General features: G+C 39.6%; 2 protein-coding genes across 2 annotated transcripts; one reads left to right on the top strand and one right to left on the bottom strand.

Moving 5' to 3' along the window:
• Positions 1 to 3855: 3855 nt before the first annotated feature.
• LOC109474971 lies at positions 3856 to 4570 on the bottom strand (the record flags this gene model as incomplete). The annotated part of the gene is made up of 2 exons (XM_019775474.1): positions 4076 to 4570; positions 3856 to 3906 (listed from the first exon to the last, which is right to left on the bottom strand). Coding segments are annotated over exons 1-2 (546 nt in total), but the record flags the coding sequence as incomplete, so codon positions are not given.
• A 3029-nt stretch (positions 4571 to 7599) lies between these two features.
• LOC109474749 lies at positions 7600 to 13742 on the top strand. The gene is made up of 5 exons (XM_019775111.1): positions 7600 to 7903; positions 8241 to 8375; positions 9715 to 9812; positions 10265 to 10371; positions 10869 to 13742. The coding sequence occupies exons 1-5, from the start codon at positions 7835 to 7837 to the stop codon at positions 13733 to 13735; spliced, it is 3276 nt and encodes a 1091-aa protein (XP_019630670.1). The 5' UTR covers positions 7600 to 7834; the 3' UTR covers positions 13736 to 13742.
• The last annotated feature ends 4757 nt before the right edge of the window (positions 13743 to 18499 follow it).

The following is an 18499-nucleotide window of genomic DNA, read 5'->3' as shown; positions in this document are numbered from 1 at the left end:
AATCATTACAGTATTCAAGGTCACCCAAGGATACGACAGTAGCTTCGCTACATGTTACATGTCCACAAAAAATGATAGCGGACATGTACTGTCCAGGAAACTGTTTTTATCTATAGAAAGGTGTTGTTTTTTTATCTGTTGCAAGGCACGGAGGCAGAAAGGCTTGTTTTGCCGCTTTATTGTAAATGACCGCAGGTGACCCCGAAATAGAACGCGGGTTCGATTCGAATTGCCCAGATCGAACACGATCGAACACAGTTCGGGTTCTATGACATGTGGGAACTTTGCAGCCCAGATTTTACCACCGTGCTCATTTCATGATCATGATAACTAGAGATCTGAATGCATGGATAATCATGAAACATTATAATCCACAATCTACCTATTCACAACAATAATACAGTTGAATACAATACAAGTTATAGCACTCTTCATTAAGCTAACAGTTGGTAAAGAGAATGATAACAATCACAGATATCAATATATCAAATCATGAAAAGCTTCATCACCTTTCAGTACATGTTCACAAAATTCTAAACATGGTTTATCAAACATCAAAATAATGACATTCCAAATATAAAATTTATATTGATGTGCTAAGACAGTGATTGTCGTCTGTTTATCGATCATGACCAAACAAACAAATCAACATTTGTTCTATGATATACTTATTCATGTATCAAATTTTCATTAAAGGCCTGATTCCATTCAGTAAATGTTTACAAAATGCACTTACAAGGACTATTTAATTTCAAATTAATGCCACGCAAAATATAAAACACGTGATTGCCTTCTGCTCATAGATCATTCGGTGTTATATAAGGTACAGTTCACAAACTTCTATGTTATTCAAGTTACAATATTGACAAATTCTTTGTTGCAGAGGAATGCGGTTGTGTCTTCTTAAACATGAAGTTTATGTGAACTAAGAAAACTTATATGATTCAAGCCCTTAGTGTTAGATGCGGGAACAGACAAAACGCGTTGCAAGTCATTTCTTTTAGAGTACTGTTAATGCAGTTTCCCACAACGGTTATGTCTTGTTAACAAACACAACATATCGCAATTTCCATTCGTATATTAATATCTTTATTACCAAAACACAACATATTGAAATTAATTTATTTTACATAATGACTCTACGAATCACAACGTGTTTTATTATTTGTCTTTATCCACATTTAACAAGACTTTTTGAGATTGTTCCGAAGCCAGCTTAGCATGACTTGTTTCTGGCGATGGTTGAGATCGGTACCAATTGTGAAAAATCGGTCGGTCTTTACGTAAGACTTAAGCTTGGGCTGGCCGCGCAAAAACATGTCGGAAATTGAACCACGGTCATACAGAGAATCCTCGTTGCACTCCATCCCATCGATGATTATAACTGTGGGCACTAGGACAAATGATTAAATCAAATGTTACGCATGTAACTGTTGAGCTTGCCAATTACATGAAACGCATGATTATTTTGGTTGTGTTAGCTAGTCTGTTTTTCTACTTTCAATGTAAACTACATAGTGCCGAAATAAAATTATACACATTGACAAAAGCCGTTTGCAGTTTGTTGAAATTGTCATGTACTGTCGTATATTGTTGACAGAATTATGACTGTATTATTTTGTGTGTGTGTGTGTGTTTGTGTGTGTGCTTGTGTGTGTGTGTGTGTGTGTGTGTGTGTGTGTGTGTGTGTGTCTGTGTGTGTGTGTGTGTGTGTGTGTGTGTGTGTGTGTGTGATATGTATATATATGCACTATTCATATATGTATATTATATATATTGCAATGGTAATGGTACAATCTTACCTTTATTTTCCTCCGTCCAATCCATCATGGCTGACATTTGGTCAGGCTCATCAGCCGAACAGAGTATCAAACGTTCACAATTACTGCCACAGCATATGGCGAGTTTTACTGTCTGTCTTTTCTTGATTTTTCTTGTAGTGACATGATGCGTGCTGATGACGAGTTCATTAACGTCTAGGTCTGCCTCACTCAGAAGGTTTTTCATCAACTGTTCCACCTTACGGAATGTATTGCTGTTTAAGGCAAAAATGCAGAGCTCGTTCTGCAACAGAAAGAAATTGGCATAACTATAAGTTCAAAAAATACTTAAACGGTAGCCGTTCGAAGCTTTCCTTGCAACAAAAATCATACAGTGACATAGTGACTTTGATTGATAGCATTTATAGCTTGGCGCCCACCTGTGTTTTCTTTTGCCGGTAGCCAGGAAAGATAGTCAGATTACATTAATCTGTAGAAGATGAAGCCCACTTTGTTATTGATTGTAGTTTATATAGTAATGAAAGAAATGATCTTTTAGATATATTACAAGTACGTTTCCATACTTCCAATACTTGTCTAATATTTAAAACTTTATTTTTCTTATGCGCTTTGATCATCCTGTACTATACAAACCCATTTCAAATTATATTTTTAACATCACAAAGAAACGAGAAGAAGCCGAACTTCTGTTTTAGAGTAGTTTTAGAGCTGTTTGTACTACAAACATGTATATTACCTATTTCATCTGTTCACCTGTACTTAGCCCGATAGGGCATGAATGCACAATAAAGGTTATTATTAATTAAACAAAATCTGCTGGCTGGCAAACATTAGTACCGAGGATAGATATTTGAATGGCTAATAGAATAAAGTTCAAAACATGAAAGCACACAATTTAACTGCTGAAATGTAGGGAGAGTTCATTACTTTCGCGTAGAGGGTAATGTTTTCGGTAGCGTCCGTCCGTCTGTGTGTAAACTCAATAACTCTAGAAGGCTAAATTATATTGTCTTGATATTTGGTAAGTGGGTAATTCTTGATGAGACATTGAGATTTTTAGCTTTAGGACTCCCCGGTAGCTTGTTGGACGTTCTACGGCAGTAGAATGTCCAGTTTTAAGATCTTTTGCGTGTGGTCACAATTTTAGGCGGTAGACATAGCTCTTTAGGTCAATGCATAACATAGACTTTCATATGGTTGAATTTGCGCAATTCAGCTTCTCCTGAAAGGCCGATTTACCAGTGTTTTAAAAATGCACCAATTACTACAGAATACCCTTTTGTTATCGAGATCAATTGATATTGTTTTTAAGATTCTTATTTGTAAAATATTTTAGAACCACAAAATATTTACAACTCCCTTTTGCCTGTTCATGCATCTCACAGTCATAATACCAGATCTTCCGCACATAACTTTAGATTACCAATACCTAAGTCCAATAGCAGAAAACGCTCATTCCTGTATTTATTTATTTATTTATTCAAGCTTTACCACAAGTGGAAGGGAAGGGAGAAACAGGTGGAGACCACCTTTACAGGCTCCCTCCCCAAAGACATAAATGACATTACAATCAATCATAGTTAAAACTAATTAAACATATTGCACAACATCGTAAGTAGACAATAATAACAATATATATAATTGCACAATTTCATAATAGCTAGATCTCTGCACATGTACATCCGGCCGTGGAAGTGCCCCATGTCTACCGTGGCCTTATTGCCAGACATGTGGCACACCGACAAGCAGACGTCCACGTGCAGAGATTGTCAGTAACAAAATGATCATTAAATCGTGCAGTCGTGCTCTGGAACGATCTACCATCTGACGTTAAGACACTGTGCGATGTTATCAGTTTTAAGAAAGCCGTTTCAAACAGTAGTAGTGTCACCTGATCCTTGACCCTTGCTCGCTACTTTTAAATTGTTAATATCTATGTGTATTTATTGTTGATGTGGTGTACATGTATGTATGTATGTATTTTTAAATGTTTCTACTATGTTGTAATTATGTAATTTTAATTGTTTGAGCCTTGGAAGATTGGTTTCGAAATAAATGAATGAATAAATGAAGACACATCCTCAGGTATCCCAGAATCCCCTGCTGCTGTGCTGAGTATACTCGTCTGCAAATGCATTAATTCTGTTGAACTTCCTTATATTTTAATCATCTAGACGACATATCTTAACACATAAGCGTGAATGTTCTTAAGAAAATGCCTTCACATAATAATCAGGCATGTTTATTGGGCCATTTTCTAGTCAATTCTACGGTATTGAAAGTGATCTACCCACCTTTTCCGGTAGGAAAAACTCACCCAGCCAGCCCAGAACTCTCTCCTCCCCCATCATCCCCATTAGCGGCCCTGCTCCCCCCTCCGGCAGGTTTGGTAGCTCCCACTTCTCCACGCTCACGTCGATGGGTTCCTTATAGCCGACCTTCTCCAGCTCTGTCTGTAGGCAGGCCTTGAGGCCACCCTGGATGGAGGTGAAGTATTGGTAGCCCAGCTGGGAGTAGAAGATGACAGGAACCAGGAGGGAGTCCACCTCTGCCTCCAAGCCCACCTGTGGGTCGGCTGCCTGGTCGGGGTTGTCGGGGTCCCTCCTCTCAACAGCCCGACGGATAGCCCTCATAGTTAGGTACCTGTTGGCCAGGTAGAACGCACCTATAGCCATGCCACGAGCCAACCAAACATCGGTGATGCGCAGGTAGACCCGGCCCCACTCAGCCATCATTTCTATCACAGGCTGGGCGTTTGCCTGACCTGCTTGAGCAACTTGTTCAGCCATTTTATTTATTTAATTAAGGACAGATACAACCCTCTTACAGGCACTGGTAAAATGGCGTCCCTCTCACCTAACGTTCAGACAAAAGTCCAGAGGTCATTTTGTCACATGCCTTGAAATTGGCCAGCCAAGGTGACAAACATGTGCAAAATAGAAGCTGCCCCGTTCTGTCTGGAGGCAGGCCTTACAAAGTACAAGTACCTGTAGCCTAAATAAGTTTACAGAGCAAAATGTTTACCTACAAGTAGCCAGGCTACTAGAACTTTGGCCTGAAGCTTTGCACACCACGAGCTTGGCGTGAGGCCAAAGTACATGTAAGGTGGTCTCTATTGTACGCGTGAAGTGCAAGTTTTACGTTGTTCATTATTACCTCCATGAAAAATGGAGGTATTGTTTTTGGCGTGTCTGTCTGTGTGTGTGTGTGTGTGTGTGTGTGTGTGTGTGTGTGTGTGTGTGTGTTTCCGCAACTTTGTAGTCAGCATAACTTCAGAACGCCTTTATGGATTGTGATGATATTTGGTATGATGGTAAGTCTTGGAAAGACAAAGGTCAAGGTCAAGTATGGGCCTCCTGGTGGTTGACCTTGGTACTGCAGCATAACTTCCGATTTTTGTATCTTTTGTCCTGAACAAGCTATGGTCTTGATTTTTTGGTGACATATAGCTTGCCCTGTCAGGAATAAGTGGCGTAAGTTTGGTCCTCCTAGCAGCTTGTTCTGGAACTGCAGGTTAGTTTCTGGTAAAAACTTTCAAAGCCAATATGTCCAGATTGGAACAACGTATTTTCATCATTTTTGGTGTGTAGGTACCTGAGAGACAGTTGTACATGATTAAATGCAAATTATGCAAATGAGGACTTCATTTGCATAATTAATGAGGGAATTCTATAATTACAGTGTTTCATATAATGGTACTGCTATACATGTAATCTATTTAATCTGTGGCAGGCGGAACATCAACAGATACCAATTATGCAAATGATGACCTAATTTGCACAATTAATGTGAAAATTCTGTGAATCCTTATTGGTGAATGATGGGAATTTTATACCTGTAACATGTGTAAGTTACTTAAAGGTTTGCATCGCTATGCATATAATATGTTAATGTAGAGCTTATTTGCATAATTAATGAGGACATAATTAACAAAGCAAGCCCATATTTCATGGAGGTATGAGATCTCGGAACTCTTGTTTGAATTGAACAGGATTTCTAACCCAAGGCTAAAGCCAATCCTTCGACAGATGACGTTTTAATAAGTAAGATTAATTAACATCGTAAAAACGTAATCCAAATCAATACTTTATTCTAAAAAGGTTTACCAAACAAGGGCAAAATGTGATCATAAAAAACAAACCAAACAACAAAGATACATACGATAATTACTAAACATACTAAACTTAGATAAGATTTGATTCTCTATGGAGAAATGAACTAGATTCCAACACAGTTAGTAAACTAAACCTAATATGTGGGAGCTAAACACCAAGGCGTACGTATTAGACACAAGGTATTTGACATCACTTACTGTGTAACTTCCGAATAAACAATAAAAGGCAGCATTTTTTTACTTGTAGCAATGCAACTTGTGCGTGTGCTTGTGCAACGCCATAGAATGTCTGTTGGTGACTAAGGCCTAACTTTACAAAGTGCTGTCATATATAAACATGTTTAACTTCCAGTAACATCATACAGAGCATTCTACCTTAGAACTTAATGTAACAGCAAGTGTAACAGCAAAAGTAGTGGTACTAGTAATCAACTTCCTTCCATCTTGAACAATATGGGTATGTTACTTAATTCATAACTTTGAGATAGAAAATGTATCATGTTCTCGCAAGGTACAATAAGGTCAATGACCCGAACCAGACGTCTGTCACCATTGTAACTGGTGTAGGTGTACGGTTATCTTCAACCATGAAGTAATGTTGGAGTGAGCTAATTGAAAGAAAAGCAGTTATGGCAGTAAAAAAATCCTATCTTTCTTCCTGAAAAACAACAGAATTTTGATGATAAATAAAACCTCACCTAGCCAGACTTGTTAACCAAGACGGTTTCTCCACCAAAAAAGTCTAGAAAATTCACCTGATTTTCTTTCCATACAGAACTTGGTCGCCACAGGATACGCAAAAATGGAAAACCAGAAAAAGTGGTAGGATAATTTTAAAGTCACTCATTTGTGCTTTCGTTATAGGCTTAAAGCCTTATAGGTTTAAATAAAAATGCAACTGTCTTGATGTAAATTCCAGTTGATTAACATAGTGGAGATATGTGTCAGTTGTATTTTCAAGTTTACCTCCGCAGAAGGAAAATAATTGCTTTTGCTCTGTTTCTTCTTCCTTTTCTTCTTCTCCAAACAAATGGTCAATGACCCAAACCAGACGTCTGTCACCATTGTAACTGGTGTAGGGTTACATCATGTTGCAATTTTATAGCAGTAAGAGACTTACGAGACCCCTGTCCATATTCATATATATGAATGTGTTTGAGTAAGAGTATTGAGTGTTTGAGTTTGAGTAATTAGCAGAGCACACCATATGCGAAAGTAAACATTATGCATTTGCTTTGCAAATGTTAACGTTACCTTTCTAGTATTAGAATTAGAATTGTAAAATATGAGGTATACTTTTAGCTTCGAGCCCCGTCACACATACCTAAAACATTGCCTTCGGACACTAACCGAACTCCCCCGATCATGTTTTGGAGTAGGTTCGGATCAAGGTCGGCCGGAGGTCGACGAGGTTGGCTACTGTTCGGCTGCGCCTATAGCCAATCGTAAATATTTGCCTTTAGGCACCTGCCTTTTTTAACTACACGCATGCTAAAATACAAACTATGGCCAAACTAGATGTCAATTTTCAACTCTTCCAAGTCTGAGTTTGCAAGTGATTTTTCTGACACCGTCAGAAACACGGCATTAAAAAATACGGGGTTATTTTTAGCCAGACCTTCGTAAATAATGGCATTGTTTACTGCTGACACCTGATGACGTCAGATAGTGTGTCATGGAGATCCCCTTTCCTTGTGCAGCCTGTCGTTGACAACAGCTCGTAACACGAACGAAGGTTCATTGGAACAACGGGCTGTTACAATCAAGCAGCAAAACAACGTGAAGAACTATCTGTTCAGTGCTTTCTTGCTTCTCGGACTAAGCTTGGGGTCGCAGAGGTATAGACTATGTTCATTTGGTCGTCACTTCACCTGTGCCTTTTATAATCGTACAAAGGACAAGACATTCACAGAACTGACGTCCTACCAAACATCACATCATGGCCAGTCTAGCAGACAAACTTCAGAAGCTTCTGGAGGCCTTGATCAGCTCAAGGGTCGGAGTAAAAGTAAGTTTGGATACTGTTTATGTACATCGGTGAAGGTAATATGATACGCCCAAACCATCTTGAGTGACTATGTTTGGGCGTCGTGCTTATGTAAATATTTGAAGTAGCAGCTGGGTTCCTAGTCCCTAAACTTTTCCCCAAATTTGTTTCCAAATACCACCCGACCAGGAGCACTTTGACCAGATTTAGGTTACGCCTACCTTTCTTTACGAATAGAAACTTAATTGTGAGACAAATTTGACCTCTGCACACTGCTGACTTTTTCCCGTTGGTCACCCCCCCCCCATCAAACTCATTTCGAGCCTTACAGGTAACCTGAGCCGTGCCTTTTCTACAGCCGTCTCGCCCCCCGACACACTTCTTTCGGAGCAACCCGACCGTAACTTACAACCAGGCGGGTAGTATGGAGTTCAACACATGGACAGGGGCTTACGGTGACGTATTGGGAGAAGGAAATGATACTCGTAGGAAAGTAAGTAGCCTTTACAGTAGAAATTTACTAACAGTATCTTAGCTTAAGTCCAATGCTGTATAGCTAGCAGGAAGCTAACAGTATAACTAATAGTAAGCTGGCAAGAGTATACCTTGCATTAGTTGCTAATATTTAGCCTCACCACAGAAAGAAAGAAAAGACAAAGACAAATACAAGTTATATAACGAATGAATTTACAGCTTAAAGGTTGGGCAGTCCCAGATGCTAAGACCACATGTAAAGCTAGATCATTGTAATTTGTGAAATTGTTAAATTGAATGTTTTTTTTTTACTTAGGCAGTTTTAGAGAGGTGTAAGTTATTTTGTATCAAAAATTAATGCTTGGGTCAACATCAAAATATCTTATTGTGTTTTGGACACATAACAGTTGAACCAGTAAGTAACAGGTTAATATATATATGGGCTTATCCAGACATGTTTTCAAATCAAAGAAGAAGCCTACTAAATCAATCAATCAATCTGAAATCAAATATTTTATTTATAAAAGAATAAACAAGAACTTGTAGCCATTGGCTAAATTGCACACTTAACGTAATTTACATATATAGCGGTTACAAAATTAAATGAAGGTGATGAAAAAAATCCAAATGAAATCATTGTCGTGCACTTCTGCCTGATTAGCGTCTTTATCAAACAGCTCTATTTTCTGTATGTATGTAAGTCCCGCTGGACTTTTTTACACAATATTTTTAAGTAATTTGAAGTCGTAATCAGGTCACAGACCCCTGACTTACTTCCGCATTCGTTGCGTTTCGCTGCGGTGTGATGTGTTGCACGAGAAACACCCGCAAATCGTACATACACAAGGCACTATATAGATGGTACTGTATGTGCAACCCATATATATATTTATGTATATAAATATTTGTAAATATTGTAATGCAAAGGCCGTGGAAGATAAAATACACTTTATCTCAAATTGTTCCTTTCATAGCAACGCTCGAAATGAGTTAACTATTCAAACTTCTACAATTTACCCCAATTTTACTAAACTTACAGACCAAGAAAAAACTATTCTTCTTTTAACCTCCCAAAACCCACTAATTTTAGAAAAGGTGGGACATTACGTCTACCATGGTCTAAAAAAGAGAAGTCAAACCCCTTAGACATAGTTTTAGACATAGCTATAGCTCTAGACAACTACCTTTTATCATGTAGATTTTAGTTATTTTATACTACGTTTCATTGTTCTTTTATGTTTGTAATCTGCAATTAGCCCCCCGGGCATGAATTTGCAATAAACTTCTCAATATATATATTTGGATCCAGCAGGACAAGGGTTAACGTTAAGATACTTACACCATTCTTCATGTTTCAGATTAAGCCAACAAGCAGCGAACTGTCAGCTGACCCTGACCACGTCAGCGGTAAAACATTAGACACGTCCCAGAGTCTTTCTACAGAAGACAATACCAGGTAAGTTAACATCGTTCTTGGTAAAACTAACAAAACGTTTCTTCGGTCGAACATTGTTGTCGAATTTATGAGAAAAACGTATACGATGACAATCACTCGCTAGACGGTAGAACACGTGGGTTCTTAAAAGTGCTTGAGGTGTGTATCGCCTCAAACATCTCCTCCATTTAACGTCCCATCCGATAAGACGTCCCTAACCGAAGCTAGGTACTCATTTTAACGTGAGTGAAGTAAAGAAAGTTGTGTAAAGTACATTCCCCAAGGAAAATGTATAACGTCGGGGCTTGTTAGGGTACGACCTAGAATCGAACACGGGTCTTCCCGCTTCATAGTCCAGTGATCTACTACTACACCAAACGACGCCACACTTTTTTATTTAGTGTTCTGAACCGATAATTGATGGCCTGAAAGATCAGGAACTTCCCCTAATCTGTTTATATTACTCTCCATAGGCAGTACGATGAACACCTTCAGAAAGGTAACAAGGCTGTACAGAGGGGAGACCTGGACTCGGCAGAGAAGCACTTTGCATCAGCACTCAGGCTTGTACATGCCAGAGGTATGTAAGATCTGGTCAAAATTCGAATGTTAATGTTAACTATATTAGCAGGTAGCTGTATGCCAAAGTGGGCGATGAAAGTCAGCGTCGAAGAGTAAAAAAGGAGAAAATAGCCCCAAACCAATCAATTCAGATTAGACCTTACCTGTCTACAGATGAGTATGATAACTTAGGGTATAGAATTTTTTTCATACACAACCAGTAAGGTTCTCACCTGCTTACGTTTCGATGTCTATCAGACACCTTCCTCAGATCTTCTGACTGGAGTTCTGCAACTCGCCGCTATTTAACGCCAAAGTAAACGTAAGCAGGTGAGAACCTTACTGGTTGTGTATGAAGAAAATTCTATACCCTAAAAAGTATCTTCCAACCTGAAGAAATTATTTACGGGAGTATGATTACTGATATAATAATATGTTCACAATGATTAGATCGTTATAAAATGCCAAATTGAGAAATCAGCGTGTGAACAACTGCTCAAAGCCGGTATCTTACAGATCCTACAGGTGTACAGTATGAAAATGAAGTCCTGCCTCTGCACAAGTTGGGCGATGTCTACTGCAGGCGAGGCTGTCAAACAGGAGACGGGGGAGACTTTGTCAAGGCAGCAGCACTATACCATGCATCACTGGCCAGGTCAAAGGTACACGATGAGACCCTTAAAAATGCAATTAAAGAAACAGAAGTGCTGTTTCTTAAACATGCCTTAAAGATAGATCAGAAAGGGAATCCACATGAAACGAAGAATCACAAGAAACAGCTAAACAAAGTCCGCAAACAAATCAAGCTAGAAGTAGAATCACTTTACGAACAGAGGTTCCCCTTTCTTGATGATAATAAGGAGGAGGAACAGATGTTTGTAACGTTCGTAAATATGATAGAAGCAAAAGAACTTAGAAGAAAGCAAGTGCATCGGATGGAAGCCGATAGGGCTGACTCTGTCAGGCAGTTGTTTGAGAAAATTACAAAAGGCAGGAAGAAGTTTATAATACAGCTAGTAGATGAGTGTATCTCAATAATGGGTCCCCCTCCTTGTAAGTATGCCCTGATAGGTTTGGGTTCACAGGCCGCAGGACTGGTAACTCCGTACTCGGACCTGGAGTTTGCCATCTTAGTAGACGAGGAAAAAGGAGGAAATGTCACGTATTTCCGACGATTGACTCACTTCCTACACCTCAAGGTGGTCAATCTGGGAGAAACCATCCTCCCAGCCTTGGCGATAAAAAGTCTGAATGACCCACATGACAACTGGTACTATGACTCTGTTACACCACGTGGGTTTGCCTATGATGGTTTCATGCCAAAAGCCAGCAAGACTCCACTGGGCAGGCAAGGAAGTGAACTCATCCGCACCCCGAAGAACATGGCTGGTATCTTAGAAACAGACTTTTCGCTGTACCTGAAGGAAGGGTATCACCTCTGTAGCGTCCTGAGAAATGTCTGTTTGATCACGGGAGAGCAGAGTTTAGTGGATGACTATGGCGCCCTTGTGGCCGAAAGACTGCTGACCAGTGGTGGAGAAATGGCTCAACAACTGGCAAAGCAGACGATTCGCGAGAATTTTAAAAACGCGCTAATTCAAAGACCAACTGCCGTCTTATTAGATGTAAAGAAACAAATCTACCGCTCTCCATCACTTGCAGTTGACATTTTGGCACTTAGTTCAAATATTGTACCCTCTACGGTTTGGCAAACAATTGAAGAGATGGAAACTAAAGAAATTATCAGTGCAGAAAATGCGCACCACCTGAAGGTACTGGTCAGCATCTCAGCAGAACTCAGGCTCAGAACCTACATTGAAAATGGCGGACAGAAGGAGAACTTGTCAGCCTTGTCAACATTCAAAACATCGCAACAGAACAGTGATGAACAGAGCATTGAATTACAAAAGGTGTTCCACATTCCTGATGTAAACCAGCTGTTCAGATATTACTTAACAGCGATACCTTTAAACCAGTATCTGTCACATGAACCATGTCTCCTCAGTCAAAATGGCCTGCTGAATAACATAACATTATTTGAAAACTCACCATCAGTGAAAGGGGACATGTACCTCTTGTTAGGATATGACAGAGAAGCTCTCAGATGTTATGCAAAGGTCCGTCTGGTGGATGGCCACATTGAAATCAATTCGGGATCAGCGTTGAAAAACTTGGGAGATCACACAAGCATGACAAAGGCAATCGGCTGCTTCCAAAGAGCACTGCAAAAGTACCGGAAACTTCATGCACCGACTACTGACCATCCTGATATTGCCATGTGCTTAGTCAAGCTTGGGTCAGTCTATTACGACTTGGCTGATTTTGGGAAGGTAATTAGTTACTCAGAGAAAGGACTGGCCATGTACAGGGTAGTTAATGACCAGGATACAACAAACTCTGACGTACACTCTGGTATTACTGATGCACTAACCTTGCTAGGGTTGTCTTATGATAAGCTTGATAACTACGAGCAAGCACTCCGCCAATTCGAACAGTTATTGGAAATGCATCAGAATTTCCATGAGGGAAAAGCACATCCCGATATTGCCACCGCGTTTCACAACATAGGTTTAGTTTGGGGCAATAAGGGTGAGCATAAGAAAGCCATCAACTTTCTTGAACAAGGCCTGAAGATGAGGAATATTTTGTATGGTCAGTATACAGCTCATGGCGATATAGCGGTATCTTTAAACATGCTGGGAGCAACCTTGCATAAGCTGGGGAATCCTCAGAAGTCTATCTATTACGCAGAGTTAGCGCTGAAAACGTACAGGATTTTGTATGGCGAGACGGCAGCACATCCCTACATTGCACATTCACTTAGTAGTCTTTCAACATCGTGGAAAAATCTGGACCCAATGCAGGCAATCAAGTACGCACAACAGGGAGTGGATATGAGAAGAAGACTCCATACCGACGCACACCCTGACACTGCCGGTGCTCTTGATAACCTCGGGTCTGCTTGGTGGATCTCGAAGAATCATAAGGAAGCAATCAGATGCTACGAAGAAGCGCTGCAAATTTTACAAACGGTCTATGGTCCTGATAAACCGCATACAACCATTGCCAATAGCCTTAATAACCTGGGGACAGCTTGGTTAGGCCTAGGCAATCATCGGAAGGCAATAGCGTACCTTGATCAGGCACTGCAGATGGAAAAATCCATTCATGGTCCAAATGTAGCACATCCTAATATTTCTAACGGACTCAATAACATTGGATTTGCTTATCATAGTTTGGGGGATTACAGACAAGCCATTCAGTACTATGAACAGGCTCTGCAGATGTACAAATCTGTGTATGGTGAAGACACAGCTCATCCTAATATTACTAGCACGGAAATGATGTTGGCACGTGCGGCTTCAAATAAGCCGTGTAGATGAAATGAACTACCACAAAAATGTAAATGCATATGCAGGAAGTCTCATAAGAGACGTCTTCCATGGTCTGAAAAAGAGAAGTCAAACCCCTTAGACATAGTTTTATACATAGCTATAGCTCTAGACAACTACCTTTTATCATGTAGATTTTAGTTATTTTATACTACGTTTCATTGTTCTTTTCTGTTTGTAATCTTTAATTAGCCCCCCCCTCCGGGCATGAATTTGCAATAAACTTCATAACTCATAGTATAAACACAACAGATGGCAGAATTGTCACCCACCTCAGCTAAGTTGGGTCTGCCTGACACGAAATAAAGCGTTGACATTTTGTAGACTGCGTGACAACATGAACACACAGATCCAAGTACAGAAAAGTAACACTGGTGTATTTCATTTCTATACAATGTGTTTTGATAGGAGATACTGGTATGTTAAATCTTTACATGTATTATATGTATTATTACATGTATCATAGTGCCCATGTGAGGCTTTTTGTAATGTTTTGTTCGTGTGTCTGTAAATGTATTTCAATTGTTAATTGGTACTTGCCTGATAAGTAACTGTAAAAAATCAGTGTTATTCAGCATATTTTTGTGCAGTCTGCGAGGCTAGTTTTTATGAATAAACTGTTATACTGTTATAGGAGAGCATAGTCATTAGTACCAAAGCAGAAGATCTAACCTACTGTTGAGCATAAGGTCAAGTACTGTCAAGTATTCAATCTTCAAAACCTGTGTTACACTAAACAGAAAATAGCATGTTCTGCCACCCTCAATCACTTTGAGATATGTTACAGATTAATGTCTACGAGTATGTCTATATGATTGTCCAGAGCTTATTATATATTGAGGACGAATATCACTTTCTAATTGTGTGTCCTAAATATATTGATATACGCAATACATGTACACTATACACTAGACTATCAGATTCCTTTCCAGCATTTGCCACGATGAACTTGAAAAGCAAATTTAAATACATATTGACTTGTGACAACCCCTACATGCTATACGTAGGGATATAAATTAAAGACTGTATGGATATTAGAAACTCCTCCAACGATTGTGTAAGTTGATACCTATCTCATACTAGCCACCCACTTTTGTATTAGTTAGGTTAGCCTTATGACAATGTAGTTGACATGTACTTACTTAAGTTAGTAGATGCCATACTTTGTACCATGTACAACTGTTGCGCAATAAAGTTCTCTACGATGTATCTTGATAATAAACAATAAAGAAAGTGCCGTCAACGGAAAAGATCTTGCCTTGTTTACTTCCGTGACCAGAGAACACCGAGAAACAAGTGACACGTTATGAGGTGCAGTCAGCTTTAATTGCATGGATCAAGAAGTGTGTATATGGATGAATGAATGAATGAATGAATGAATGAATGAATGAATGAATGAATGAATGAATGAATGAATGAATGAATGAATGAATGAATGAATGAATGAATGAATGAATGAATGAGACTTTATTTCCGTGTCGTGCGCTATCCCGCGCCCAGCCCGTGTGGGCTTATACGACACCGATTCAATAAATTATACATAAACAAAAGAGAATTAAAGGTACAGATAACAGAATCCAAACAAAATATGAACATAAATAAAGGTAGGCTATATACAATAATGGTAAACAAATAAGTGAACTCAAAACAGCTCGTAAATGCAAATAAGCAAATCTGTACATAATGAACCAAGATCTCACAAAATAAATACAAGTAAATAAGGTAAATCAAACATAATAAGAGAAATCAAACGTGCAGGAGTAACAAAAAAAAGTGACAACCGTTGATGTGTTATGAATACAGGTATTTTCTTCTTTTCCCCCACGCTCGATAAATGAATGTATATTGATCACCATCGGTAGTGCAGCAAAGTTGTTACGTTTACACACAGTAGATCTGTAATGGTTATGTAATACTTAAACTGCTTGTGGTCCCCACCGCCAGGTCAGTTAATTACCACTTTATAAATAATAGAACGTGCTAGCGAAGATCTTAAATCACTGATCATAACAATCAAACGTCTGTTGCAGTACAGTTTTTAACAAATAGAGGCCGCTTTTGATCCATGCAATGGGCTTCGTCACCCCACCCTCACCACCATGCTCTGTTGACATGGTTTCTCCAATCTGTTCACGAGCGCCGCCTTGGGGGCGGAGAGATAACTGCTACGACTGCTAAGAAGTTTGCTAACGTTTACTAACTGTCCTTGGGGCGATCCTATGCTGCGTTACAATCTATATCCATGGGACACAAACGTACGGCATTGCCGATAGAAAAGAAATGTCGCTTGTCATTTTCTGCATGGCGTGGAATTAGATTTTGTACCTATCGCACAAAGGACTGTGACTACAAGTTATATTGACTGTGTATTATACAGCAATACAATGGGAGGAATATCCTCTTCAATTGTAAACAAGATAAGCTTCGATTTCGACATTAAGAAAGAAGCTCCATATGTGCATATCTACAATTACCTTAAGAAGTGAGAGAGGATTTTAATTAAAATCCAATTGTCAGTACATCTATGTTTTATATGCTTTATTTCCTGTTTGTCATGTGTTGTATAAAAGTAGGACCACAGGAAGAATATCAACTATATATGCTAATATTGTGGATCAAACTATTAACTGAAGTTCACTGGTACACTTGACTGGGGTCCGTAAAGCTAATCCTGGTCGAGGGATGTGCCGTCGGTCGCCATAGAGACGGTATACCCACCACTGTTACTTGAAATACCCCTGAGTATTTAGGTTAAACATCGTAAAAGTCTGGACTCCTCGGCGGTTCATGTGTCAAAGTCTTCGTGTCTCGGAGTAAATCGCCTGTTGACTGATCAAGGGGTCGGTAAATGGTTGTAACAAGTTTTTATCCGCGCGGTCCTATGGTAGCTGACAGGCCGCGGCGTCACGAGTCGTCTGTGTGCTCGCTGTGTGCCTTGTCCCCACATGGTTGTGATTTCGGGGCTATCTGTCTGGCGCCAGCCATTTAGTCTGCTAAATGCGCTCAAAAGAAACCAACCTTCCCACCCCTACAAGTGGAAATACAACCGTCCTCTTGACAGAAAACGGGACGTAACACTTCATTTGCGGGGGTGTATGGAATCAGGCGTTTAGTTTGCTAAAGGCAAAAGAAAGAAACCCACCCTCTCCACCCCTACAAAAGGAAATACACTCGCCCTCTTGACAGAAATCGGAACGTAACACTCCATTTACGGGGGCGTCTGTGCGCTAGACCTGTCTGCGATGGGAAGCGATAAACTTTGTCTCCTGACAAGTTCACAAAGGAATAGAACTCCGGGAAGTTTTGACTATTTGGGATTTTCTGCTCCCAGGAATCCGTGGATAAGTGGTTAGCGTCTGTTTTGATTTAGATGACGCGAGTTTAGTACGGTAATCCTCAACCCCGCCTAATCTGTCAGACTTGTTACTTTGCGTGAGAGAGAAATAGCTAGCTTAATTTAATTAACACGAAACGGATCTACAGGGCAAGTTTCTCAGTCTTATCAAGCGGGTGAAAAATCCAACATCTTTTCAGTGAATAGAATAGAAATTGTAGACCCTACAGAAATGCATAGTCCATGTGTACATTACAATGGCGTCCGGGGAACGGATGGCAAAATTTAGTTGTTAATCGACGTCTGTTTCATTCAAGCTATTAAATGCATCTTTGTGTCCATATTAATCTTCAAATGCAATTCTTACTTGATCCTGAGATTGTTTTCCATACTGTCCTTAAGCATGCCCCTATATAGTAATAGTAGGTGGGCACTCAAATGGTATTGTACAAAATCCAATGCCACACTAATCGGTAGCTACTCCAAATCGTACACGATTCCATGCCATAAAGAGTTGGTTCTATCTATGCCGTGGTTAGGTATATGGACTCAAGTCATTGGATAAATAGATCAGTACAGTAAAAGATTAGCACTCAGCACACGATGGTCAGATTTGGGCCCAAAAGTCCCAGTCCGCTGCTATGGAGATCGAATCCCCCGAACCCGCGAATCTTGTTCGATATGACGTCATTCGAATAGAGCGGGCGTTCGATCTGGGGTTACCCGCGGTCATTTACAGTAAAGCCGCTACAACCGGCTACTTCAAGCCCTTTTTTACTTGGGAACCACGGAACAGGAAAAATCCACCTTTCCACAAATATTAACCGTTTTCAAAACATTACATCTATGCCGTGATTTTATTGTGGATATGTAACATGTAACGAAACTACTGCCGTCATCGTGGGTGACCTTGAAGGTCAGAATTCTTGTTGACGCTGTTATAAAATCCAGGTCCCCATATCCAAGTGTCATAGCACGCGTGCAAACATGGTATTTTAACCATTCCCAAAAATCGTTCAAATTACTTCATTGAGGTCTTGTTTGGAAGAGCAACGATTTCCACAGATTTCTGTCTTAGGGATTTTTTTAATATGGCCGCGATTATGAATTATCGGTATTTAAAGTTAAAACACTGCGTTTTTAGCTCTTCTTTTGACTGTAAGTCGAGTTTTAGTTAAAAATAAAAAATCCTAAGACAGAAAGTTTAAATTTACTGTAATATTTCTAAAAATCCAAAAATCTAACCTTATTTTTAATTTTCGGGGCCTCTTAAAATCAGTTGTTTGGTTCTCGTGAACCCTTTTTGAAATCCGAAATTGATCTCATTTGGAAGCAAATGTACAAAAGTGGAGCAAAGGCAGTGCAAGAATAACATTTGAGGTAAACAAAATCACTTATTACATTTTATTTTGACGAGTATT

The sequence above is a fragment of the Branchiostoma belcheri genome, unplaced genomic scaffold, assembly GCF_001625305.1.
Source record: "Branchiostoma belcheri isolate BF01 breed outbred unplaced genomic scaffold, Haploidv18h27 scaffold102, whole genome shotgun sequence".
Classification (NCBI taxonomy): domain Eukaryota; kingdom Metazoa; phylum Chordata; class Leptocardii; order Amphioxiformes; family Branchiostomatidae; genus Branchiostoma; species Branchiostoma belcheri.
This window is presented reverse-complemented; position numbering and strand designations above follow the sequence as displayed.

Coding starts and splice junctions, on each gene's coding strand:
- LOC109474749 (XM_019775111.1), top strand. CDS start 7,835: ATGGCCAGTCTAGCAGACAAACTTCAGAAGCTTCTGGAGGCCTTGATC. Junction 9,813..10,264: donor TCTACAGAAGACAATACCAG/GTAAGTTAACAT, acceptor TACTCTCCATAG/GCAGTACGATGAACACCTTC. Junction 10,372..10,868: donor CAGGCTTGTACATGCCAGAG/GTATGTAAGATC, acceptor GGTATCTTACAG/ATCCTACAGGTGTACAGTAT.